Source organism: Erpetoichthys calabaricus, chromosome 1, assembly GCF_900747795.2.
Source record: "Erpetoichthys calabaricus chromosome 1, fErpCal1.3, whole genome shotgun sequence".
In the NCBI taxonomy this organism is placed as follows: Eukaryota; Metazoa; Chordata; class Cladistia; order Polypteriformes; family Polypteridae; genus Erpetoichthys; species Erpetoichthys calabaricus.
Window position 1 is genome coordinate 145,122,183 of NC_041394.2, and position 27,208 is coordinate 145,149,390.

The 27,208-nt window shown below is 37.3% G+C and overlaps 1 protein-coding gene across 6 annotated transcripts in view; it reads right to left on the reverse strand.

Annotated features, from left to right (window-relative positions):
- grip1 (glutamate receptor interacting protein 1) overlaps nucleotides 1–27,208 on the reverse strand; it is a 550,412-nt gene that overhangs the window by 319,930 nt on the left and 203,274 nt on the right. For 2 of the 6 annotated variants that reach the window (XM_051923388.1, XM_028806922.2), the window contains exon 1: nucleotides 18,246–18,787. The exons of 2 other annotated variants lie outside the window; for them this stretch is intronic. In XM_051923388.1, coding sequence (XP_051779348.1) covers nucleotides 18,246–18,378 — 133 coding nt within the window. In that variant the 5' untranslated portion in view covers nucleotides 18,379–18,787. Of the gene's footprint in view, nucleotides 1–18,245; nucleotides 18,788–27,208 lie in introns of those variants that run through there. 2 more of the 6 variants (XM_028806899.2, XM_028806913.2) reach the window with 2 other exon arrangements.

Below are 27,208 nucleotides of genomic sequence, written 5' to 3' on the forward strand. Positions count from 1 at the left end.
GATCCTTGCTGGGAATTCTATGCTCTTAGGCAGAATATGTTTTAATATTCTAGAGCAGTGTTTATATTAGAGGTTTGGAAGAAATCTGCACAACATCAAGTGGTAAACTAAGGTAAGAACACAAACTATAAATGCAGCTTTCTTGGCTTTAGAACAGTCTTGTTCAGACATCTGGTATGATGCATATTCTCAACGGAGTCTAACCTGGACACAGTTACATTCCCTATTCAATAGGCATTAATAAAGACACCAACTCCTGTGCAAATAAATCTGATTCTGAGGTCTTCCACAATTTCTTCTCTGCAAGCAGCTTCCTCTGACTCTCCTCTGAGTATACCATAAACTTGATTTCTGCTGCAAAGTCTCAAACATGAATGATGCCACTCTACACTTTAATACTACCTAATCACTCAGGATATAGCCTCCTGTGAATTGTTAGAGTGCTTCCTCACAACACAAGATCCGATTTACCATCTGAACTGTAAGCACAACTGATCCTGAAAGCTGTCACATCATCTTCACTGTTATCATGCCTCCTGTACAAGTCCTTTCTACCCTAAGGTCGGTAATTTGTTTCCACACTGCCCACCACTACATACACAGCAATGAATGAAATTCATCCTGATGTCTACCACATATTTCCTTCTGTATACAGTGCCCAGCTTCCAGGCATATGACCTTCAGTGGGAAAGCATGCTGGTTAATTATCACTTTTCAGAGACATAGCAGATATTTTAGAATAAAAATTACAAAGGATATTTAAGACCCACACTAGCAGAACAAATGAAAAGGTACATAAATAAGAAAAAGCAATTCATTCTGGTCTGTGAACAACTAACTTCAAAATATTGTTAATAAAATTAATCTACTTACGCCAAACTGAATATTTCATAAAATCCTCTATTCAATCAGATATTAAACAGAAGTTAGTATTATGTACATAGAAACAGGATAATTTGCTCCCTTTGCCAATTTTGAAGTAAAAATAGCTTCATATTGAAAAACACATGTAATTTCTACTTTATCATTCAACAAAATAGCTGTAAATAGCTTGTGCACACTATTATCACACTTTTACTACCTTTTTATGTTCTTATTCTTTATTTTTGCATTTAAAAGTATTGCTTATGTTTTTATTGTGCATCTCTGAAGTGCATAGCTTAGAAATGTACTTTTATCTGCTAATTTACATAGTTTTGCAACAACTTTAACAATGCTTGCTTATTAGTAATTAATGTACAAGGAAAAAAATCAAACTAAGACAGAATGCCAATACATCATATTGAAGGTCTCACACATAAATATTATATTATATATATATATATATATATATATATATATATATATATACACACACATACACACACTATTTATTTATTTTTTATTTATTTATTTATTTATGCCATTTCCAGAAAGTTTGCTCTGTCTCCTAGCACAGTTTCAAGGGCATGGAGGAGATTCCAGGAGACAAGCAGTTACTCTAGGAGAGCTAGACAGGGCCATAGAAGGTCCTTAATTTATCAACAGGACACACACACCCAGGAATTACCAATGATTTTATATTTAATAATTACAAATGATTTAAATGGAAAAACAATGTGTGTATTCCCTGACACCAAAACAGATCCCCATTTTTGCTGAAACACCACCAAGACACATGAAAATTGACAAAATAAGTTTAATAATAACATCACTCATCACAACAAGCCCAATTAAGACATTTCTCCTGATTAAATACAGTTTAATAAGGCTGCTTGACTACACTATCGGTTCCAAATTCACTTTCAAAGGAATGGCCTTTATGCCTTCTTGGGCTTTCCGACAATCTTTTTTCCGAAGATATTTTATGGATCCAGGATTTATAACTAATTACAGAATTACGGTGTTTGAGGGTTCCTCTAGGGTGCCTCTATCTTTTGCACAATTTGGTTCAAAACCTAATCAGCACATTGTCATCTCCTAACAGGCTTAATTTTCGAGTTTGGTATTTTTTCCATCCAGCCGTTTTAGCTCTAGGCCGTTCTGAAGAAACTGTGACACACAGACACACACACACCCATCATCAAGATATCAATGTTTTTGGTATTAGGGGACACTAAAACGTCGACATCCGTCAAAAACTGGAGATCAAAATGTTTGATGAATCTAAAGCTCCTCCCTCATAGACAATTGGTTATGGTGGGGGTGGGCGCAAAGCAAAAAGCAAGCTTGAATAGCAGAAAGAGGAAAAGGCATTGGATGTTTAGCAAGGAAAGATAAAAACTGGTTCTCTCTCAGAATATGCTAACAACAATGCTTGCCATTCTCTCTAACATAATTATGCCATTCTTACCTGAAGGTCTCAATATCTGGTATTATAGCTTGTAAAGAATGACATTTTCAACTGTGGATGAAGAATTGGCTTGCAACCTGCCATCATTAATTACAAGAGATGACTTGTACATATTCATGAGCAGATTTTCAATAAAATGACAGAGATCAGTGAGCTCCTGAAATACCCAAAGGGAAAGAAGTTACCACTATTCTTTTCTTTTTAAATGCTTAACTTATGTTAGCAGTATGAAGCAGAAAGAGTGTGAAGCTTACTGGTACTTTAAGATAATACACTATCATTCATTACAGATCAAGGTTGAACTCCTTGCTGTTCAAACAAACATGAATGACTGACAAAACTGAATTATGTTAAAGTCAGGGTGGGGGGCCCACAACTTTGTGGGAGTCAGTAGAGAAAGACAAGGAGGATGTAAAGCTTTTGATAAAGAACTCATCACACAGTGCTAATGAATTTCTTCACTATCCTGTATATTACCTGCATTCTGCGTCCTAAAAATCCAAATCTTCATGTTTTTTCTCTTCATTTTATCCCACTCATATTTGGAGTCAATGTTAACTAAACTTATTTAAAACAGGACTTTGATTAAAAGAACCATTATTAGATATTAATAGTCAATCTGACTATACTTAACATCCCTCTTTCTTTTTGTCTTTAGAACTCTACATATTACAGCATTCCCAATATATAATTCTCAAAGATTTAATTTGACTACACAGAAAGACACCAGTACAAATTCATTTTAAGTAATCTTAAACCTAGGTTACCCCTCAGATGTCCAAGGTTATGTATGGTGAAAGGTTCCCCAGGCTGACTTGTAGTCTTGGAAGTGTCAAATTGCTTCTACTTCAAGACAGTAATATTGCTTAGGATAAATTCCTCCCAATTATGAACATTTTCCCCTCTGAGAAAAAACATGATTTTAGCTTTTCTTCAGATTTAGATCACACTAGAGAAATAGCTTACCTCTTTAGCCAGGACTATTTGAAATCAAAGAATTACTGTGATTGGTCACTGGTAAGATACACAAATTTATAATAGTACTTTAAAGTCATTTATAACACATTAAATAATTGTGTGTTTGCTACAAAGAAGGGTGTGAAGATATACTCTTAATTTATTTCCCACATATGAATCAAAAAAAAAGTTATAACAAATAATTCAATTTGGACTCATTCAATAGCCTACCATTTAAAGCACTTATGGCTGGAGTTCAGAGATTAGCCACTGTTATTGAAAGATTCAGAAGCAGAGGACACAGTATTTACTGTAAATCAAGTATTAAAAATTATTTTGCTTTGACGAGCTTGGTCTTTGATATGAGATTCAGTGGAGGTTTTGAATACTTGATAAAAGCCCTCATAAACCCGTGAAGGATTTTTCTCCCCTTCAATTTATAAACAATAGTCATAATAATTACAATAAGAACAAGATGGATGTATTTTTTTTGCTCGAATCATGTATTTGTAGTATTTCATTCTTCATAAAGAGCTAAAAATAAAAAATAATCTTAGCAATATTTTGTAACAACAACAACAACAATAATTTGAGAAACATAGCCAATACAAATACTGCAAAATGAAATGAAATGACCAAAATGACACTGATTGTAATACTGTGCATTCCTAAAGACTAACTGAATTCAAAGTTAAAATCAGCAAGTCTCCCAAGTGAAGTTACAGTAAAACTCAGCAAATGGCATTTCCCATTGTTCAATACAATCTATAAACTGACTGAGGACTCTCCTCATGTTTCTTCCTATGTTCGTGGCTTGTATGTTTGCTTCTCTTTTGGAAATCAATCCCTGACACTGTGTGGATGGTGATAGTGTATTCTCTGCTTATGTTTGTTTAGGCACAGTAAACAGGAACTCTGGAGTTAAGGGTGATATATGATTAAAGATGTTTATATTTCAATTACATCAATTTTTGTAATTATATTGGGCACGTTATTTCAGGGACCTAAAACTTACAGGTTATCTGCTTGTTAAGATTCCGATTTTCCTGTCACCAACAGCTGGTTAGGTAACATGTGCAGAACACATCTGCCTTTTGAAGTAGCCTGTAGCAAAATATAGAATCAAATAGCTATAGTATGGAGTTTTCACCTCAAATTATTATTTTTTTTTTTTTGCAATGTGCCTATGACTATTAATATTTCATGCACTAAAATGCAATCAACTGCCATTTTAGAATCTATGACTGGTATAGTATTGAAAAATAAAAAAAGAATTTTTATTTAAATGAAAAGCAGTTTTTCCTCCCAAGCATTTTTTTTTATTTAGTTACCCATGTCTTGCATCAAATTAAACTTATACATTACCAGTGGAATAAACATCAGAATATTTATTAGTGTTAAAGCAACTTGATCCATTTTGATTATCCTATTTTGTCTGAGAAACAGAACTGGAGTGCACAGCATTATAGGCGGAATTTCCTGGTGTAAATATGGAGATGCCGGAATAAGCCCAAGCATGGAATGATTCAGTCTGTGCAAATTACAGTATATGTTAATGTAAAACTGTCTGCCCAATGCACCTCACTTTCAAAACCTCAGCTCCACTCATGACTAAGAAAAATGGGCTCAAAGAAACAGTAGCATTGGTTTCTGGCTTGCATGAGACTGAAAATCTTAAAAAAATGGACAGAGATCAAATTCAACAGTAATGAATAAAACTTACCTCTTTCTCTTTGCCCTGTTCTGCAATAAGATAATGTTATCAGTTTACTTTAAAGCCCTAATGATAAATGGTACATTTTACTTCCATGTAAATGGAGGTTTGGTAATGGATTCAAAAAGCAGCTATCGAGCTCAGTTCACAATCTAATTCTTTGATGCTCAAAACGCAGTGAAATGTAGATTTTTAGCATGGTGTCTGTCTCTGTGTCTGTGTGTCAGACATCATGTCTGCCTTGTTACAGGACACAGACCTATTATTTCTCATCCAGTACTTGTCTTAATATCCTTCAAAACTGTTTAACTTATGTCCAACAGTAACTGCTATGCTGTGTGTATAGTTTTTGAGATACATGTAAATTATGTACACACAGAAGGCGGCACATGCAAGCATGCATGCACACTAAAAGAAATGTATAAATGAAGATTGGGGACCACTTGTTTGCCCTACCAGAGCACATGCTGGATGATGATGGGAAACACATGAAGACACACACACCACGACAGTCATGTGCCAATAATGCCCGTTTATCCAGCTTGTTTACTTCATTTGAACTAATGTGTTCAGTTTTAAACTAAATATTACTAAAATTATTTACTTCAAACAATTTCCTGTTCACTGTACTCTAAAATACACATAAATGTTATACAAATTAATGTACTTAATTGCTTTTTTACAGTATGATTAGTTGAATATTATAAAATCTTTTGTTAAGTGATTTCCTGTAGTAAATTTACATAAAAAGTACTGTATTAGCCATTCCATACTGATTTTTTTTTCCCCCAAGGCCAAATTTTGATGGTTTTAATGAATCTCACATCAATGAACCTGAAAGCTAGGTAGTTACTTTTTAACAAAAACTTTCCTAAGACATAGTTTTCACTTAGCAAATAATTTACCAAGTCTGAGTCTTTGACAGTTACTCCAACAAGTGCCTTTTTAGTTATACAATGTGACTAAATCTGATTGTTAGTCACCGTGCAATTCTCTGCTTTCATCCCTAGCACACGTTGGAGGACTAAGCAATGAAAGCAAAGAATAATATTCAAGTCAGGAGTCAGTATTTCTCCTCCAAATTGCCCAAGGCTCTTTAAATCACTTTACAGAAGAGGAGGAGGGTGATGAGAGCAGGAATATTGCTAGTGGGGCTGCAGTATTACATCTACAATATTAATCTGCAAGGTAAGATTTTTTTTCTTCTTCTGGCCAGGCTAAAATACATTACACTGAGTAACTGGCAGTCTTCCATCACACACCTGAGAGCAACACTGCAAACTCCCACAATAGAGCACAAACAGAAAGAAAAATGCACTCAACTACTTCAAGAATCTGAGAATTTAAATGAGCTTAATATATTCCAAAAGCTATCTTGTGCCCATTGGTATTGTGTGTGTGTATGTATGTATGTGTGTGTCTCATACTGTATGAGACACACACATACATACATATACACGCACACACACAAACATATAGCCACATTCAGACTACTTAATTTACTGTGTTGCAGATTTAACTTTAAATGGATAAATTTGCCATTTTTCTCCGTCAATCTGCAATCAATAACACAATGTGAAAGTGAAAACATTTTCAGGAAGGTTTGAAAATTTATGTAAAAAATGAAAAACTGAAATCTATCATTAATGTAAGTATTCAGATCCTTAATTCAGTACTCTGTAGAAGCCCCTTTGGCAGCAATTACAGCTTTGAGTCTTCTTTAGTAAGTCTCTACAAGTTTTGCAAACCTGAATTTGGGCAGTTTATCCCATTCTTCCTAGCAGATGCTTTTATGCTCCATTAGACTGGATGGGCGCCTGTAAACCACCATGTTTAGGTCTCTGTTCTAGGAAGTCTGGGCTTTGTCTAGGTCACACAAGGACAATCATAGACTTGTACTGAAGGCATGCCATTGTTGTGATGAAAGGTGAACCACTGTCTCAGTCTGAGGTCACATGCACTCAGGACTGGATTTTCTTCAAGGATCTCTTTGTATTTGTCTGCATTTATCTTTCACTAAATTCTTGCTGTACCTACTACTGGGAAACACCTCCATAGCATAATGTTGCCACCACCATGTGTCACAGTATGGATGGTATTAGGCAGATAAGCCGTGCCAGGTCATCATCAGACAAAGTGTTTAGAGTCATCAAACCTGAGAATTTTTTTTTCTTCATGGTCTCATAATTTTCAAAATGCTGTTTGGCAAACTCCAAGCAGAATTGTGTATGTTTATGGTTGATGGAGTGCTGATGGTCATCCATCCAAAAAGTTCTCACATCTCAGCAGAGGACTTAGAAAACTCTGTTGGATTGACCATTTGTTTCTTAAGCACCTCCCCAAACAAGGTCCTTTTCGCTCAGTTATTCAGTTGGATTAGATGGGCAACTCTAGGATAAGCCTTTGTGGTTCCAAAATTCTTCCATTTCACAATTAATGAGGCCATTGTGCTCCTAGTCTACAAGCAAGTTCTAAACACATTAAGGATAATGAAAGCAAACAAGATTGACCTGACCACAATTTGGAGTGTCACAGCAAAACGTCTGAATGCTTACTGAAATAAGAAATTTTAGTTGGATTTTAATAAAGTTGGAAACTTTTCTGAAAATGTGTTTCCACTTTGTAATTATGTTTTATTGAATATAGATTGATAGGTGAACGTGGCAACTTTATTGTGTTGTAGATTTATTTTTAAATGAATAAAGTGGGCAGAAAGTGTAGGGGCTTAAATCAGAGTTGTAAAAAGTACTCACAAATTATACTGGAGTAAATATCTTGTGTGTACAACATACAGATATTGTTCACACAATATATAACTTGTGGTCTCAATATATTATTTGTGCCGATAAAATCTTCAGAGGATCCACATATAATAGCTTAAGAAGAGGGAAAAAATGCTAACCTCTACATACTTCTTTAAATATGAAGGCAAGACTCTTGAAGACAGAGATTTCTGAATGTGCCAGCAAGCATAGAAGACCGTATATTTTACAAATTTGAAAAGTGTTCAAAAACGAATATGGGGAAAAGATATATTCAGTTTCCATGTCTTAGGAAGGAGCGTTATATGGCACTTTTGTTTTTTAAAGATGTAAAGCATTCTGCTGGCTGTGTCTAAGCAACACCAAACTATTTACCTAGGTTGACAACACACCTGATAGGTCTGTTTTATGAATTTATAATAGTATTACTGAAAAAAAAGTAATGAAGTAAAAAGTATGCTATTTGACCTTAAAATGTAGTGGAGTAGTCAAAGTAGCCATGAAAGAAATTTCCTTAAGTAAAATACAAATATACAAAAATATACTCAAATAAAGGAATACTAATATATATATATATATATATATACACACACACATACTGTATACAGTTAGGTCCATAAATATTTGGACAGAGACAACATTTTTCTAATTTTGGTTCTGTACATTACCACAATGAATTTTAAATGAAACAACTCAGATGCAGTTGAAGTACAGACTTTCAGCTTTAATTCAGTGGGGTGAACCAAACGATTGCATAAAAATGTGAGGCAACTAAAGCATTTTTTAACACAATCCCTTCATTTCAGGGGCTCAAAAGTAATTGGACAATTGACTCAAAGGCTATTTCATGGGCAGGTGTGGGCAAGTCCGTCATTATGTCATTATCAATTAAGCAGATAAAAGGCCTGGAGTTGATTTTGAGGTGTGGTGCTTGCATGTGGAAGATTTTGCTGTGAACAGACAACATGCGGTCAAAGGAGCTCTCCATGCAGGTGAAAGAAGCCATCCTTAAGCTGCGAAAATAGAAAAAACCCATCTGAGAAATTGCTACAATATTACGAGTGGCAAAATCTACAGTTTGGTGCATCCTGAGAAAGAAAGCAAGCACTGGTAAACTCAGCAACGCAAAAAGACCTGGACGTCCACGGAAGACAACAGTGGTGGATGATCGCAGAATCATTTCAATGGTGAAGAGAAACCCCTTCACAACAGCCAACCAAGTGAACAACACTCTCCAGTGGGTAGGCGTATCGATATCCAAGTCTACCATAAAGAGAAGACTGCATGAAAGTAAATACAGAGGGTGCACTGCAAGGTGAAAGCCACTCATAAGCCTCAAGAATAGAAAGGCTAGACTGGACTTTGCTAAAGAACATCTAAAAAAGCCACCACAGTTCTGGAAAAACATTCTTTGGACAGATGAAACCAAGATCAAACTCTACGAGAATGATGGCAAGAAAAAAGTATGGAGAAGGCGTGGAACAGCTCATCATCCAAAGCATACCACATCATTTGTAAAACACGGTGGAGGCAGTGTGATGGCTTGGGCGTGCATGGCTACCAGTGGCACTGGGACACTAGTGTTTATTGATGATGTGACACAGGACAGAAGCAGCCAAATGAATTCTGAGGTGTTCAGAGATGTACTGTCTGCTCAAATCCAGCTAAATGCAGTCAAACTGATTGGGCAGAGTTTCATGATACGGATGGACAACAACCCAAAACATAAAGCCAAAGCAACCCAGGAGTTTATTAAAGCAAAGAAGTGGAACATTCTTGAATGGCCAAGTCAGTCACTTGATCTTAACCCAATTGAGCATGCATTTCACTTGTTGAAGACTAAACTTCAGACAGAAAGGCCCACAAACAAACAGCAACTGAAAGCCGCTGCAATAAAGGCCTGGCAGGTCATTAAAAAGGAGGAAACCCAGCATCTGGTGATGTCCACGAGTTCAAGACTTCAGGCTGTCATTGCCAGCAAAGGGTTTTCAACCAAGTATTAGAAATGAACATTTTATTTCCAGTTATTTAATTTGTCCAATTACTTTTGAGCCCCTGAAATGAAGGGATTGTGTTAAAAAAATGCTTTAGTTGCCTCACATTTTTATGCAATCGTTTTGTTCACCTCACTGAATTAAAGCTGAAAGTCTGCACTTCAACTGCATCTGAGTTGTTTCATTTAAAATTCATTGTGGTAATGTACAGAACCAAATCAGAAAAACGTCTCTGTCCAAATATTTATGGACCTAACTGTATATACATATACAGTATATACACACACATATACACACATATACAAACCGTATTCAGACAAGTGGGATAAAGTAATGAAGTACATACATACACGAATACATATACACATATACTGTATACACTCACTGGCAACATACTATGTACACCTGTTATACTGCTTGTTAACACAAATATCTAATCAGCTAATCACATGGCAGCAAGACAATGCATTTAGGCATGTAGACATTATCAAAATGACCTGCTGAAGTTTAAACCAGACATCAGAATGGGGGAGAAAAGTGATTTAAGTGACTTTGAACGTAGCATGGTTGCTGGTGCCAGATGGGCTGGTCTGTGTATTTTAGAAACTGCTGATCTACTGGGATTTTCACACACAACATTCTCTAGAATTTACAGAGAATGGTCAGAAAAAGGGAAAATATCCAGTGAACTGCATTTCTCTGGGAGAAAAATGCCTTGTTGATGCTAGAGGTCAAAGAAGAATGGCCAGACTGGTTTGAGCGGATAGAAAGGTGACAGTGACTTAAATAACTATTCGTTACAATTGAGGTATGCAGAAGAGCATCTCTGAATGCATAACACATTGAACCTTGAAGCAGATGGGCTACAGCATTAGGAGGCCACACTGTGTGCCACTCCTGTAAGGTAAGAACAGGCAACTGGGGCTATACTTCACACAGGCTCGTCAAAATTGGGCAATAGAAGATTGGAAAAATGTTGCCTGATTTGTCTCAATTTGTACTTGACATTCGTATGGCAGGATCAGAATTTGGCATCAACAACATGAAAACATGGATCCATCCTGCCTTGTATCAATGCTCCAGACTAGTGGTGATGGTGTAATGGTGTGGGGGATATTTTCTTGTCACACTTTGGACCCCTTAGTATCAAATGAGCATCATTTAAATGTCAGAGTCTACCGGAGTATGGCTGCTGACCATGTCCATCCCTTTCTGATCACAGTGTACCCATCTTCTGATGGCTACTCCAGCAGGATAACATGTCATGTCATTAAGCTCAAATCATCTCAAAACTGGTTTCTTGAAACATGAAAATGCACAAAGTTAGTCTTTGTGGTTGGCATACTGCTTAAACTTCACAATTGTTGCTTTTTAATAAATTGTTGAAAGGTTTTCAACTTGTTTCTTTTGATTTGATATGATGCAAACTATTTTATTCATCTTCAAAAAACTTCTTACTTTAATACATTGTAATTTTAAATATGAGACAATATAAAGAAAAAATTGTTTATATATATTACATTCAAAAAGTATTAAACTATCAAAACTGAGACAAAATGGTTAACAATGATAAAAAAGGAAACTTATTAGACATCTTAAGAAACAGTTTTCTCAGAAATGCTTACCACATAATTTAATTACAGAAAAAATACAAATACAAGATGAATCAACAAAAGTATATGGCAACAGTACATACGTATTCATCATGGTCACATAAGCACATTAGAAGAACAAAACCCAGGAAGTGCTCAAATCACTGTGCAACATTAATAAAATGCATTGTAGATTGAAGAACATTATTTTTGTGTTCTCTCACAGCCACATGAAAGAACACACAGCTTCAAAACTGAACTCAGTAATTGTGGGTCCTGCTATGTAAAGCAGGTGGTAAACCACAAAGACAGTATAATTTTCTGTAGCTTCAAGATATTTGAGAAGTTAAAATAAGGCTTTAAGTGTGAATGTTGTTAATTAAAGAAATTTGAGGTATTTACTTAAAATATAGAGTAATCCCTCCTCCATTGCGGGGGTTGCGTTCCAGAACCCCCCGCGAAAGGTGAAAATCCGCGAAGTAGAAACCATATGTTTATATGGTTATTTTTATATTGTCATGCATGGGTTACAGATTTGCAAAGAAACACAGGAAGTTGTAGAGAGACAGGAACTTTATTCAAACACTGCAAACAAACATTTGTCTCTTTTTCAAAAGTTTAAACTCTGCTCCATGACAAGACAGAGATGACAGTTCCGTTTCACAATTAAAAGAATGCAAACATATCTTCCTCTTCAAAGGAGTGCGCGTCAGGAGCAGATAATGTCAGGCAGATAGAGAGAAGAAAGCAAACAAATCAATAGGGCTGTTTGGCTTTTAAGTATGCGAAGCACCCACGGCACAAAACTGTTGAAGGCGGCAGCTCACACCCCCTCTTCAGGAGCAGACAAAGAGAGAGAGAGACAGAGAAAAACAAACAAGCAAAAATCAATACGTGCCGTGCGTGCTTTTAAGTATGCGAAGCACCCTGCAGCATGTCGCTTCACGAAGCAGCTGCACAGAAGGGAGCAACGTGAAGATAATCTTTCAGCATTTTTAGACGAGCGTCCGTTTCGTCTAGGTGTGCGAACAGCCCCCCTGCTCAATCCCCCTAGTCAGGATCAGAGAATGTCAGCGCAAGAGAGAGAAAATTAAGTTGGGTAGCTTCTCAGCCATCTGCCAATAGCGTCCCTTGTATGAAATCAACTGGGCAAACCAACTGAGGAAGCGTGTACCAGAAATTAAAAGACCCATTGTCCGCAGAAATCCGCGAACCAGCAAAAAATCCGCGATATATATTTAAACATGCTTACATATAAAATCCGCGATAGAGTGAAACCGTGAAAGGCAAAGCGCGATATAGCGAGGGATTACTGTAGTTCACATATTCTTATCTTAGGTGACACAGTAGGACACACTGAGTAGCGCTGACATTTTACAGATCCAGTGTACTAGGTTCAAATCTAGCACCAAATTGCCCTGTGGAGTTAATATGTTCGCTGTGTGCCTCTGTGCTTTTCTTCTGCATACTCTAGTTTTCCTCCTACATTCTCAAAAGCCTTGCAGGTTTGGCTGAATAGTCCCTAGTCTGAGTGCAGGTGAGTGCATGAGTCAACCCTTTGATTGCATGATATCCTGTCCAGGCCCATTTTCTGCATTGTGCCTGGTGCTACAAGGATAAGCTCTTGCTCCCTGCTCCTCTGAATTAGAGAAATTAATTCTGAGTATAAATTTGCCAGTGCACATAATTTATTTACCTTACGTCTGCCATTAACTATTGACAAAACCAAAAGACAATAAAAGAATGTAAGGTGAACTATAGTATCACTGGTAAAAGCTCCCTCATTTTTCTCCTGAATTGTCCTCCAAATTAGAGTTAGGTGACAGCTTAAAACATGGCTACGTATAAACCGCCAGTTTTCTTGAATGTTATACTTGAGCATTGTTTATCGGTTTTTGTGTGTTAATTAAACTCAATCTGAAAAGTAAATTTAAGGCAGTTAGCCCACCATAAACATTTCAAAGAAATGATGATTTTGAGTATCTGCATCATAATGGTGCCACGAATTGATTTTAACGCAAAAAATAACCAACAAAGTTGAGTCGAGTTTCTTCCATAGTGCAGTTTAAACACAGGGCATTATGTAGTCTCTGAGCTTTGTCGACATAGTTTCCACTTCATGATAACAGAAGTAATAGTGCCCACAAGGACATCTAAATATTTGAATATTGTGTTTTATCCTTTTCTTAATTGATACATTAGTGTTAGTTTGCCTCCAACCTCTTTGGAATGCTCTCTAGTCTTCACTTTCACAGCTGTCCTTCAGATTCGCAAATTGAACAATGACCCCTTAACTGTGGTAGTTTTATCCAGTAAATATAGCAGTCATTTTAATGATTCACTGGCGGTAGCTAACTGTTAGGACAATGTGTCCTCCTTACGCAATTGTCTTATACTTCTGTAAACATCAAACAGAGCCTGAATACTTATGCCAGCAGCATACTTCCATTTTCACTCTTAAATGATTTTTTCTAACAAAAAAAAAAAAAAATCTCAAAACGATTAAGTTTATGTGCCTTGAAATAAAAATAATGCAGGGAGAGAAATGACAGTATTGTGTTAATTATTTAGTAAAAGTAGAGAAATGGGCAAGGGTCTGAATACTTTTGCCACGTGCGGTGTGCCAAAAACAATATTCCATTACCAACTTTTTTTTTTGTTGACTCAGGCATAAGATTCCAGAAATAACAAAAAGAAAATCTTGAGCTGATTCACCAAGGATGCTTATTTAGAACCCCACTACATCATATTATATTCATGATATATCTCCCATGCTTATTTGTTGCTGTCACAGTAATGGAAAATTAAAGTGACTAGGTCATAGTAAGAACTTTCACAACAAATAAATTCTGCTTTACAGAAGGTAAAAATGATATGAGATACCACTTTTAGAGTCAAGACTACTGGGCTGTTTCCCAATAAACTATTCATATATGTCTCCTGTCTGATGTACAGTTAACTGCAGAAGAAAATCAGTTCATATCAATAAAACTGCAATAAAATCTTTATTTATGAAAATGTAGAGAGAGCAAAAACATGAAAAGGAGGAAAAAGCACTAATTAAAAAAATACTGTCAATAGTAATAAAAAGTCTCTATACGCTTATATTTTTAATATTGTGTTGCTTTGGTAAAGAGTTTTTATCCACACAACTACATGCCAGATACCACACTTTTTGCCAACATAAAATAGCATAAACAGATAGCATAATGTAACAATTTTAAATTCACATAATCAAATTTGGCCCTATGGTGGGCCAGAGTCCATCACTGTACAGAAGCAGAAGCAGAAAATGGCCCTGGGCACACCTATACCAGGGAAATGTATAGTCACTATGCCAAAATGTACGTCTCTGGAAATGTGGCAGGAAAACTAAGAACACTCAAAAGGAAAATACACACAGACAGAGGGACAATGTGCAGATTCTACAGGAACAAAAACTTGACACAGGATTCAAACCTAGGATGCTGGATTTGTGCAGCAGCAGCACTAATCAGTCTACTAAATACCAACACTATAGCTAAATACAAAACTTTATGGTAACAATTAAATAAATATTCACACTACTAGAGAGAAACTGCAGCTGTGTGAGTAAGCTGGGACAGGTGAAAGGCACCAGAGGTAGAGAGGTTACTACTGCCGCCCCACAGATCTGCTCCAGGAGACTGGGTTCAATTGTAGCATGATCACTGCTATCATATGGACTCATCAATTTTGCCCTAAGACTTCACAGATCTTTCAGAATACTAAGTAGCCTCTTGATAATCAATCTGGTCATTATTTATCTTGTTTAAGTTTTCCCGTTATCATGGTAAGACAAACTGAAGTAGGATTTTTGTGATCCTGTAAAACCTTCTTAATATTAATATGTGGATTTATTTTGTTTCAGGGGACAGTCAAGGTTTTTAATCTGGTTATATCAATTTACTAAACATACTTTTCCTCCACTTTTTCCTCTTAATTTATCATGAAATGAGCAGTCTTTTATTTTATGATGTTACTCTTATAAACTCTCTTGATGCAGTGTCAAGGATACGATGTAAAACACAGATTGATTAATTGAGGACTGATTTTGCTCTGAAGTCCTTTTGAACCTATTTATTGCTCATGGCTGAAATATTGATATAACCTGCACAGCCTTACAAATATAATAATGTTATTTATTTATTGGACTTCTGTAAAAAGCCAAATTCCTCCATGGGGACAAATAGAGTTCTGCCTATCCATCTAAAACTTTATGGTGTCTACCAAGATCATGTTAGTCACTACAAAGTATTTACTTATCCTCTTAAACTATAACTATTTCAAATTAATATCTATAAACCTCATCAGTTGAACGTAAGCTTATACTAATAAAAAAAGGAAAAGAAAAAAAAAAATCAGCTCATCAAGACCAGTTATGTAATTGTAACTTCAAGGTTTAAACATGATAAGGTTCTTCCCGAATCTATATACAGTAAGACAGCTTGAGGAAGGTAGGGGCTGTTATTTGGTCAAGAAGTATATTGTAATTAATATTACCAATTAATTTCTTTTCATATTTTTGAATTCTCTGCAATAATGCTTGTATTGAAACTCACACCCTTATCATTCATCCATATTTACATTTATTTATTGGATTCATGACAACTTCACATCCCACACAGCTACTCAATCCTTGCATGGTCCATTATAAGCACACTGTAAACAATGAGAAATACACGTCAAATGATCAATGATAGCAAAAAATGAACCGGATCATTTCATAAAATAGAAAATTCTAACAAAAAAAAATATCTAAAGTTGCACAACTAAACTCTACAGCTTTGTTAGGGACAATGACACTGATACTGTAGAGGCAATAGCATAATTTACAGAAGTAAAATTTAAAAATGTTCTTTAACCAGAGTTGCTGGGCAGCTCATTCTTGGTCTAAAGACTGGAATTTTTCATTCGTTGCAATTTTTTGCAGGATGCATGCAAAGCTAAAAGCAAGCAGTGTGGTCAGGGCTAGCTTTACTCTATGTGCTAGCTTCACAATCACATACAGGTATTAGAGCAAACAAGTGCTATGTCAGTTTTGAAGATAATCGATGGGATTGGTGAATAAACAGAGTGTATCCATGTACAGATAGAAAGATTATGTGCATAGGGAAACCTGTGCGTGCAATATCTGCATGAGTTACTGCAGTGCGAATTTAGCCAAGTTTAAAGTATGGAAAAAAAAATAGTTTAGTTTTAGAAATAAATTGGGACATCTGAAATTGGGCAAATATACATCACCATCCTAGGAAATACAAGAGGTCTGTTTACCGACTTCAAGGTATATTACACATTATCAACAATTACATTTTTAAAAGTTCATGTGGTCAAGATACACCTTGTTTTGAACATTTGGCAACAGAGAGAAGGAACATATGTTCCACACTAATGAAACAATCATGCTGAAATAAAAAACACCTGCAGCCAAACCTGTCCACATTCATCCATTACAGCAGGAAAGTTGACAGGTTTGGCTTAGGTACAACGACTGATAGGCTTCACAGGAAGAGCTTGGTTTTGTGATCTCTCCCTCTCTGAGACCTCACTCTCACAGATACTGCACCCTTTGCTCTTTAAACACGTCTTACCCATGCATGCCTTTGGGCAGCAGCAATGTAATAACTCAATGCAATTAAAACCACTGCTGCTGAAACTGCGGGCAATTTTAAAAGAAAATAAAACCTTCAGAATGCACAAGAAGCTAACAATACATTACTGAAACTGCATTTACACGCTACCCTTTTCATCTTTTACTGCCCATAAATAAGTACACATATTAATTTACATTTTAGAAGACTGGTGCTCTGGCAGGTTAAGAAATCTCAGACCAGAATGAATATTCAAGATATGATTACTACCACAAATAAAGGCTTTTGCGCACAAACAAATTCTAAAAAGAAAAGTGGCTTGACACGTCTCAAAATTTTAAAGGAAAACCTTTCCTGTCTCCAAAGTGGGCTTCAGTTTGGTCACCTTTTCATTTGGTATGGCACATTCGTCTTCATCATCTTGGACCTCAAATGGCGCCATTCACAGATAGACTAAAACTGGCCAAACCTTCTATTGTGAAAATAGGCAATGCACTGCAATCTTGTAATAACCTCAGAGCCAAGTAGCATCTCACCTTGTATTCCTTCTATACTGATACTCTTGTGCTATAACACAGAAAATAGGTGTCCACATTCCACAAACAACACAAAGAGTCAGATCTTAACCTTGCACAGTTAAGACTCTACATTGTAACGCTGCCTACTACCCACAAAGGTGGATGAACTCCCTGCTATGGACCACACAGGTAAAGCTTTACCATATACTGTACTCTTACAAATTGACCATCCTGACTGTTCAGCAAAGCTTGGTACTTCATTTTGCACCACTACTAATGACTATATTTGCAGTTCAGGCTTCAGCTGATGAACTTGTAGAGTAATTCCAAATGCATGTATAGTATCACTGGCACCAAAGCCGGCTCAATGAAGTGGCTTCAATTTTTATTGCTTAACGATTACTGAGACAACCGGATGACAACTCACAGCCATGTATATTGACCCGGGAGAGACGATAATGAACGTGGCTGCCTCTAGAGACTCCATCTGATACCCCCACTTCCCTGCCACCCCAGGCAGACTGGGTATAAGCACCTCTGATACATGGCCGCAGTCGGGATCTCGCAAGGCACTCAAAAAGGTACGGCTGTATTTCCAAGCTCCTTCTAATGTTCGCACTGCAATGTGGACTTTTGCCTACCACCCTTGCCTACTTGGGAGACTGGCAATGCGGGATGTGCCCCCTGGCGTGCTACTCCAGCTGGCACGCTTCTTTGTGTAAACACGGGGGCTGTCCTCTCCACCCCCTCCCCGGCGTCTCACTTACTCTGCAGGTGCTCGGAGGCGTAGTAATAGACGTCCTCGTAGCCTTCGTGGTAATCCTCCTCCGGTCGGTACTTTTTGCCTTTGCGCCTCCGCGAGCGGCGAATTTGCCTTACAAAGCCCAAGAAGCGTTCCATCGTTTCACCAAGCGCACCGGCAAGGTAGCGGTAACCGTGACAAAGAGCCGCCAGATCGAAGCATGTGAAGAAAGAAACGGAACGAGAGTGAATCAGTCCGTCAGTGGGGACTGGATGGAGTGAAGAGGAGCGGCTCCTTCGGTGGATACGACACGCTGCTTGTCCGGCGCACGAATAAATCAGTCCATTCAAAAGGCAGGGAGATCCCGGCGGTGCCCCTCCTCAGCGAGTCATTCACCTAGAGGGGGACGGGCAGCGTTCCCCACTCCACCCTGCTATGAGGAAAGGTGCACGAGCACCACTGGTTCAGTCCTCATACTAAAACTGCTGCGACGAGCCAGGGAGTGGGCAGGCTAGTCGGCGCGTACGCGAGTGCCGCGGCGCGTTCCACTCGCAGCTGCTGCACACTTTTACACATATACATACACACGCACGTGCACGCGCGCGCGTTATCGTCTATACAGACGCGCCCGTTTTCTCATCACTGCAATTACTGTACTTCGACGTTAGATGTTAAAATAATAATAGTAATAATAATAATAAAATAAAGGCAGCGACGGCGGTTGCGTTTCAGAGGTGCCAGCTCCAATCATATATTTCAAGTGTTTGCAAACAATCTCAGTGAACTCTCGACATTACTCGCCGCAGCAATTTTTCAGAGCTGCGCAGACGGTATTCGGATTAATTGGAACACGAATCCGTGACGTTGCGCAGCACAACTAGAAGATCGACCTCAGCACCACTGCGCAAAAATTGACATAGGGGCAATCAAGTGAGCACATCTAACGTACAATTTAAAAAGTAGTTATATTTTATTTATTTTAAATTAATATTTATAATTTTTTAACTTTCCAAATAAGTATGTTTGCCTAGTGACTGTGACATGTATTCCATTCAGAGTTAGTTCATGCTTTGTCCCGATCCAGACCATGGCAAGTTTCAGCTACCCTTGACCCTTTAAAAAAAACTGCTTAAGAGTGTGTTTGCACAATTAGAAGATTTAGCAATGCCACCTCCTAGTGCTTGAAACTCTTAAAACACTCCTGGGTCAATGGTTCCAAGTTTGCTTGGTGTTAGTGAGTATATTGGTGCACATAACTTCCTGTGGTAATCTTATCCTGGGTTATTTTATTGGAAATCAGAGGTGAGAAAGACCAAAGATGAATGAATCATTACTGATTTCCATTACAAAAATTCATGTTATGAGTGAATTTATTTCCAAGATATAGTTAGTATGAAGTTTGATATGGGTGGTTACAATTACTTCATCACACCTAATCCATTTTTGTTTTATATAATGCCCTTCAGCAAAATGTCCTAGCTTGAATAATTGTCTACTTTGGGTGAACACAGAAAACCCATATTGCACAAACGCTAGTCAAAAAGTGAAGACTGGGAATAAAATTGTCTATTTGTAGAGTCTCCATCCATGAACCAAGCTGGTTTTCATGTTTACTACGCAGCAAGAGTCAGGAAAGGCAGCAACCTCTATTAATTCAAGATAAGGGCAACTTCTAATACAAATTATAAATGGGTGAACCATGAAGACAGCATTGACCAACTACTGTAATCCTTGAATTTGAAAATAGAACTGTTAACACCACCAGTAAATTCATGGTAAGAAAAAATAAACCACCACATGTTGCCCACTTAAGAAGTGAGTGCTTAAGAGGAGGGCAGCCTAACGTGAAAGATAAAAAGATGAACAAGATGTGATAAGAACAAAAGAAAGGAATGGAGACTCTCTTTTGGGGTTGACTCAGAACACCTAGCCTGTTTATATCACACATTTTAATATTCAACTTGTTACATTACCCATATTTATTTTTTGTTTTACTTCCATGTAAACAGAAGTATGGTAATGGGGTCAAAATTTCACTATCGAGTAAAGTTCAGTTTCTCATCCAGTGATGTTCCAAATATAGAGAAATGTTGATTTTAGCATGGTGTGTGTATATATGTGTGCGTCTCTGGAAAATCAAGGTTGATTTTTTATTTTTAAATTACAATGTTTGTCATAAAATAAACTTTTTTTTGAGAATAGCTCCTGGATGATTACATCCTAGCAAAGATAAAAAAAAAAAAAAAATTACATTAAACAGTTTCTAAGATATCCACCCTGAGTGCCAAACCCTGTCTATAATGACAGCATCAGAAAAAATTGGCCTATCAAATAAGTTTTATGTTTGCTTTGTTACTAGCTCCAAGCCCATTATTTTTGGTCCAGAACCTAGCCCCATATCCTTTTTAAAAATAGTCTGAAACAACAATATTTCCAACAATTAACTGATGTAGAAATTGTTTAATTTAACCAGGATTTTTGCAGTCTGCTCCATTTAGTCATGGGACCAAGCCTATTGATTTGGAAAATTTCTGCACAAGTACTTTAAAGATTTTTTATTTTTTAGATTTGACACTATTTATTTAAATTTACAAATACACACACACACACACACACACAGAAACAAATTTATAACATAGCTGACTGCTTGTTTGTTCTTCCAAAGCATACGCTTGAGGATGAAGACAAAAATACATATAAATACCTCACATCACAAAAAATCTGTAAAATTCAATGTGCAGCCAGTCCCGTACTAATCTGTCCATCTATGCAGCTTGTTTACTTCATTTGACCCAATGTGTTTGTTTTGTTTTGGGTTTTTTTAACCAAAATGCTCAGTCCTGTTTCAGCCTGTGATAGTACCCTTGCATAAGAGCAACACAGATATAATCTTAATAGATCAAATACATGTCAGGTTTATTATGTCTACTTAACTCTTCCAAAGTCTAAATATCCAGTCTCTGTATACATGAGACAGATTGTATAATTCTCACTAACATGAAAACTGTTTTCATTATTCTGTACAGAAATGTTTGGAATGACAAATAATTTCATCTTTTAGATAAAATTCCCCATTATATTATTTTAAACAATAATGTACGATAATGACATAAATTACTCATCAAGATTGTCTAGCTCTACATACATAGAGACACAATGGTTGCAGGTATTCAGTGCTTCCAAAAATGCACGTCCTAAAACATACTAACAGAGGTCATTTACTTTGGATTTTTACTAATTGGTGATTTGAGTTAAAATAGTTTTCTGGTACAAAAAATCTAATTCTGATTGCAAAATGTGTCATCTTTACAAGCCTTAGCTGTGCACTGTTCATATCCAATGTTACATACCTACCTGCACAACACACAGATTAACAGAAGACCTTTTGTCGCAAGATTAAACATACTATAGATTTTTTTTTTTTTTTTAAAACAGAAAACAAGTGGCAATCCTTGATTACAAACAGCTCCAAAAAGGATGTCCCCACTATTCAGTCCAATGTAGGTGCACTAATGCAAGCTACTGTCATGACAAAAACAAAAAAAAAAAAATTGTAACTGCACATGCCTACCTAAAAAAGCAGAGGGGCAATTTCTATCTCTGCCAAAGATAACCACAAAGGAAAGTTGCACAGATAAGAGGGTAAAAAGGATCAGTCTATAATATCACTTTTCCATGTAGTCTACACATACAAAAAATACTTTTTTTGATAAGGACTTGGAGAAGGTCCCAAATATTAAATGAATATTCACTGATTTTCTTCTTCAGGGAGGCTACAGACAATGACCTGTCCCTTAAAGCCCTAAATAATGTTAAAAACAGAATCTGTTGTGTTACTAACTGATGCAGGCATTCTCAACTTCTCATCACCCCCATTTAACCCCTTACTGAAGTTCAAATCCTTATTAACAGATAACAAGAGACCCGGATTGTGTTTTGTCTTGCTTTTCTATAAATGGCAGAGTCCTCTGGAATTTCAATGCAAACTTGCCAGCCTCTGTTAAAATATACAGTGTATATGCTCCATTTTTGAAGTTGTTCTGTTTGCTCATAATGGGCTGGTTCCAAAAGCTGTTGAAATTGCAGGGGTCTGCTTTCTTCCATTCTGTAATGGAAAACATAGGTTGAGGAAAATCAACAAATAGCAAAATTCTCTGATATTCTATTGCCAACCTATCAAATTTGGTTACAGCATACCTCTAATATGCTATATTTTTCATACTTTGTCCAACCTAATACCTTTCATCCAACAATCTTTAGCCCAAATGACACCTTTGATTTAAAGTACTCTTACACATTTTTCTATCCATCCATTTTCTCCTGCTTATCTGGGCTGGAGTCACAGGGGCAGCACTCTAAGCAAAGATGTCCAGATGTCCCTTTTCCACACAACCTCCTCAAACTCTTCCAGGGGATACCAAGGCATTCTCAAACCAGCCGAGAGATGTAATTTCTTCAGCATGTCCCTGTTCTGCTCTGAAGTCTCCTCCTGGATGAATATGCCCAAAATACTTCCCAGGAGAGGCATCCAGGACGCATCCTAATCAAAATGTCCAAACCACCTCAATGGTCTCTTTTCCATGCAGAGGAGCAGCGGCTCAACTTTGAGTCTTCCTGAATGTGTGTGCTTCTCACCGTATCTCTGGGGCTGAGGTCAGACACCCTGCAAAAGAAAACTCATTTCTGCCACTTGAATCTGCAATCTAGTTCCTTCAGTCACTACCCACAGCACATGGCCATAGGTGAGGGTAGGAACATAGACTGAATGGTAACTCAAGAGCTTCATCTTTTGGCTTAGTTCCTTCTTCATCAAGACTGACTGGTATAACGTCCTCATGACTGTTAACTTTGCTCCAATCTGCCTTACAATCTCCTGCTCCCTTGTTCCCTCACTAATCCCCAAATCAGAGAGGGCACTCCATTCTTTCATTACCAAGAACCACAACCTCAGATTTGGAAGTGCAGATCCCCACCTAAGCCACTTCATGCTTAGCTAAAAAACTTCCCAAAGTGCATGTCTAAGGTTACAGTCCACAGAAAGTAGTGATGCGATCCCATGGCCACCAAACTCCACTTCTTGGCTATGCCTAGAAATTCTGTCCATAAATGTTATGGTGACAAAAAAGTAACTCTAATATAGAGTCTCACACCCACTGGGGAATGAGTCTGACTTATTGTTGGCAATACAAACTAAGCTTTTGCTCCAGTTGTACAGGGACCAAATAGCCTACAATAGCAGGCCCAGTAGCCCATACTCCCAAAACACCCCCCACAGGACATCCCAATATATGTGGTCATATGCCTTTTGAAGTGCACAAAACACTCCTATGAACCATCCAGAATCCTTACATAGGTAAAAAGCATATATTTTTTCTTCAGTTATTTTATGTAGAATGTACAGTATTTCAATTCAAAGAGTTGAAGAACAGGGCAGAACAAAGCTAAACAGGACATAATGTAGTACTTAAGTAAAGGAAAAAAAGGGTGAGCTGCTACAGGTTGCTCCCGAGTGAAGAGGCACAACCTTGTCATTGTGGCTAATGAGCGTCTACCCAAAGGACACTGGGAATTGAGTTTTCCCTGCTGGGACATCACAGTTATTTCAGGATGTCTCACATATTGTGTTTTTTATTTTGCAATGGAAGTGGTGTTTTTCGATTTCAAATACTGGTAAGTTGTTCCTTCTTGTAAAAATAAATAAAATACAGAAATCTGAAAATTTGTTACAGAAAAAATGTTAGAGCTATAGGAAAGTATGCACCATTTAATGTGAGCAGAAAATATTCTGGGGGTATGAAATTACAATAAGCGCAGAGACAAAGGTTCAGTTATCAACTCGTTGTTGGAGCTGAATTCTCAACATCTCCTCATGTATTTGTGAGAGGTTTCCACTGATATTTCAAAGACTTGTTATTTAAAGTTGGTGACTAAATCTACAGCTGCATTTACACAAAGTCTCAATCCCCTAAGTGCAATTGTTGCAGAAATCCAATCCAATGTCTGTGCGGTCTAAGCATTGCCTGAGCTTTCACATATATTTCTAGCTAACATGAACTGTTTGCTATGTGCACATGGTGCAACATAGTGTCGCAGACAATGCTGCATGTTTTTTTCATAGCTGAAGCACTACGGTTTTCAACATTTAGAAGCAGAGCTCATTTTATGTTGAGTCAGTGTCGAAGAGCTATGGTATAAAAGGCTTCAGCACTTTCTGCCATGATTTCCTTCAACTCTGCTGAAAAACAAATATGAATACACAAATGGAGTTGAAACTGATTGGATTTATTAACTGCTTTGATGAATCCCAACAGCCTGAGAACTTTCAAACAAGACGAATAACATTTTAAAATCTGTGCAATAGTCTCTCCCCACACCTCCATTTCCTATTAACATGTTGCATGTTACACAAAAAACACTGAGTCAAGTTACATCTGTCCACCCATCCATTTCCTTGATAAAGGGCAGGGTAGAGGGGTAGCTGAAGCCTATCCCAACAAGCATTGTATGAAAGGCAGGACCAATCCCTAGCCAGGTTGCCTGTCCATCGCAGGGTGAACATGCACACGAGCCATTTTAACAATGTCAATTCACCTAACCTGTATTAATCAAGTGAAAATCCAACCTGACTATTTTAGACTTTAATCTTATATGGATGATCAGAACAGAAAAAGAATACAAAGCCAAATATTAAAACAGGCCTCTATGCGATCTCATAAAAATCAGATATCATGTGATTTTGGGTATTTACACCAAATTCAAAGTGTTGTATCTCTAAAACAAAAATGAATGTGGTCACATCAAATTGATAGCTTAAATCCACCCATTGTGAATGATTAATACCTTTTTGACCCATTTTCGGTTGATTCCATGTCCCTAAGACGACAATAAAAAGTATCCATTTCCCTTAAGTCTTTAGTGTAAAAAGCATGTTCAGAAAAATATGATTTTGCAGAATCCCCTGTCATACAAAAACACTTTGTTATCTAAAGATCAGAATTTTTACTCTGTGTTGTAGCACCATGTTATTGCAGGGCAGTTTGTCTGGCCTTTCTAATCTACTATACAATGCTAGGCTAAACCATAATGGTAAAAGCAAAATTAATGCCTTCCTTGCTTGACAACATGAGGGCTTGCTAATTTGTTCCAGCATACAAACACTTTTTTTTGCCCCTATTAATCCCCTTCATATTTTGTCATCCATGTTTTAGTGATTTTGCCACACCCCATTCACTTCCAGGCTTAATTCAATCTTTGATTGAGGATGGCTTCACAGTTACTCCTATCTACTCATTAATTAGATAAATTCAGTGTTCATACTGTTAATACTACACTTACTCAGACATCTTTTTTTTCTTGTCCAGAAACACTATTACAGCTGAGGCACTTAGAAATCTTCTTTTTAATTTTGAAGTTGAGGCTCCCTTTGATACCAGTGAATTAAGTCCAGAAAGTCCACAGTTCTTAAGAAGTTGTCAACCTGGCTGAATCCTACTGCACACAGTGAGAAAAACCTTACCTACTGGGTTACATTGTTTACTGAAACATCTGGGACATGAAGTGCAGTTGGATAAGAGAAATAAAAACAACATCCGTATTAGCATTAACATTAATTGGCAGAAAGAGTATATCGCTGGCAGTCTGCGTCCATTAGAAGCACTGCTGCCAATAATCTCATTCATTCTTAGACTTCTGATTAACTGTGCCAAGGAAACCGAACAGGAGCAGACGCTGTGTCAGATTATACAAGGAAGTCAAAACCAGACTGACTAGCAGTTAACAGAAGTATGAAATGCCCTATGGCAAAATGTCCCAAATGGAATCCCACCTGCTGCTGCATGCAATCTCTGCACTTTGCTTTTGAAGTTTCAGAAGTTTAAAATAAAGCTAGTTTAGGGTTTGAGTCTGGCTAACATGTGCAGGCATGACCAGACGACACATCCTTCAGGGCAGAATCTCTGATGCATGTAATTACAATGCTCAGCCCATTCATGTTATAAGCTGTGTTTTTGTGTATTGAATATTCACTCTGAAAGGCACTATAACATATAGTCAGACAGACTGACTGGAGATGATGAAGCTGCAAGTTTCTGTCCTTTACAACTCCAGAGTTATGGGTTTAAATCCCAGACTGGTCTCTGCTTATTGGATTCATTTGAAACTCTGGCAGGCATTGTGCTCTTCTGGCCAAATCACTGGACAATAAATCACAAGGGTGCTGGTTCAATTCCAGCCCAAGACTCACTGTATGTTCTGCCACTTGTCTGAGCTGTGCTCCAGTTGTAAAAAATATGTAAACAAGTGCAATATTTCCTGATCTTGTAGGCTTAATGGCCAAAAATATAAATTGGCCCAGAATGAATATTCATGTTTCCTGCAATGCACTAGTACCCAGTGATGCCAGGATAGTCACTGCTTAAACAGGAAAAAAAAATGGATAATCAATTGAACATTTGCTGTTTCTGTGTATTTATGCTTGGCATTCAGTGCACTCTGATATGAACTAGAAAAACATTCATTTAGGGTTAGTTCCTGACTGACAGGTTCAACACTCTACAGCTACTATATGATCTTTGTACATCAGGGTGGCATGGTGGGAAAGTAGCTAGGGATGCTGTCTTACCAGTTTTTGGATCCAAAATAATATCTCGGGACTCACAGGGTTCCTCTATGTGCCCCCACCACATCTCCAACATGTACATGTTAGTTTTATTGGTAATTGTAACTTGGTCCAGTGTGAATGAGTGTGTGCTCTGTACTGAACTGATCTTCCATCTTGGGCAGATACCAGTCTTGTATAAGATGCTGCAGCAATATTCTACTATTCCATTCCTTGTAATCGTTAAGAAAATGGTGGGGTCTACTTTGAAGGTAGAGAAGTAAAAGCGAAGAACTCAGACAGTGAGACACCTAGTCACAGATTCTACCACTAAATTGTGTAATCCTGAATGTTTTGCTTCTTCTGCCTGGGTTCCAGTATGACAAATACAT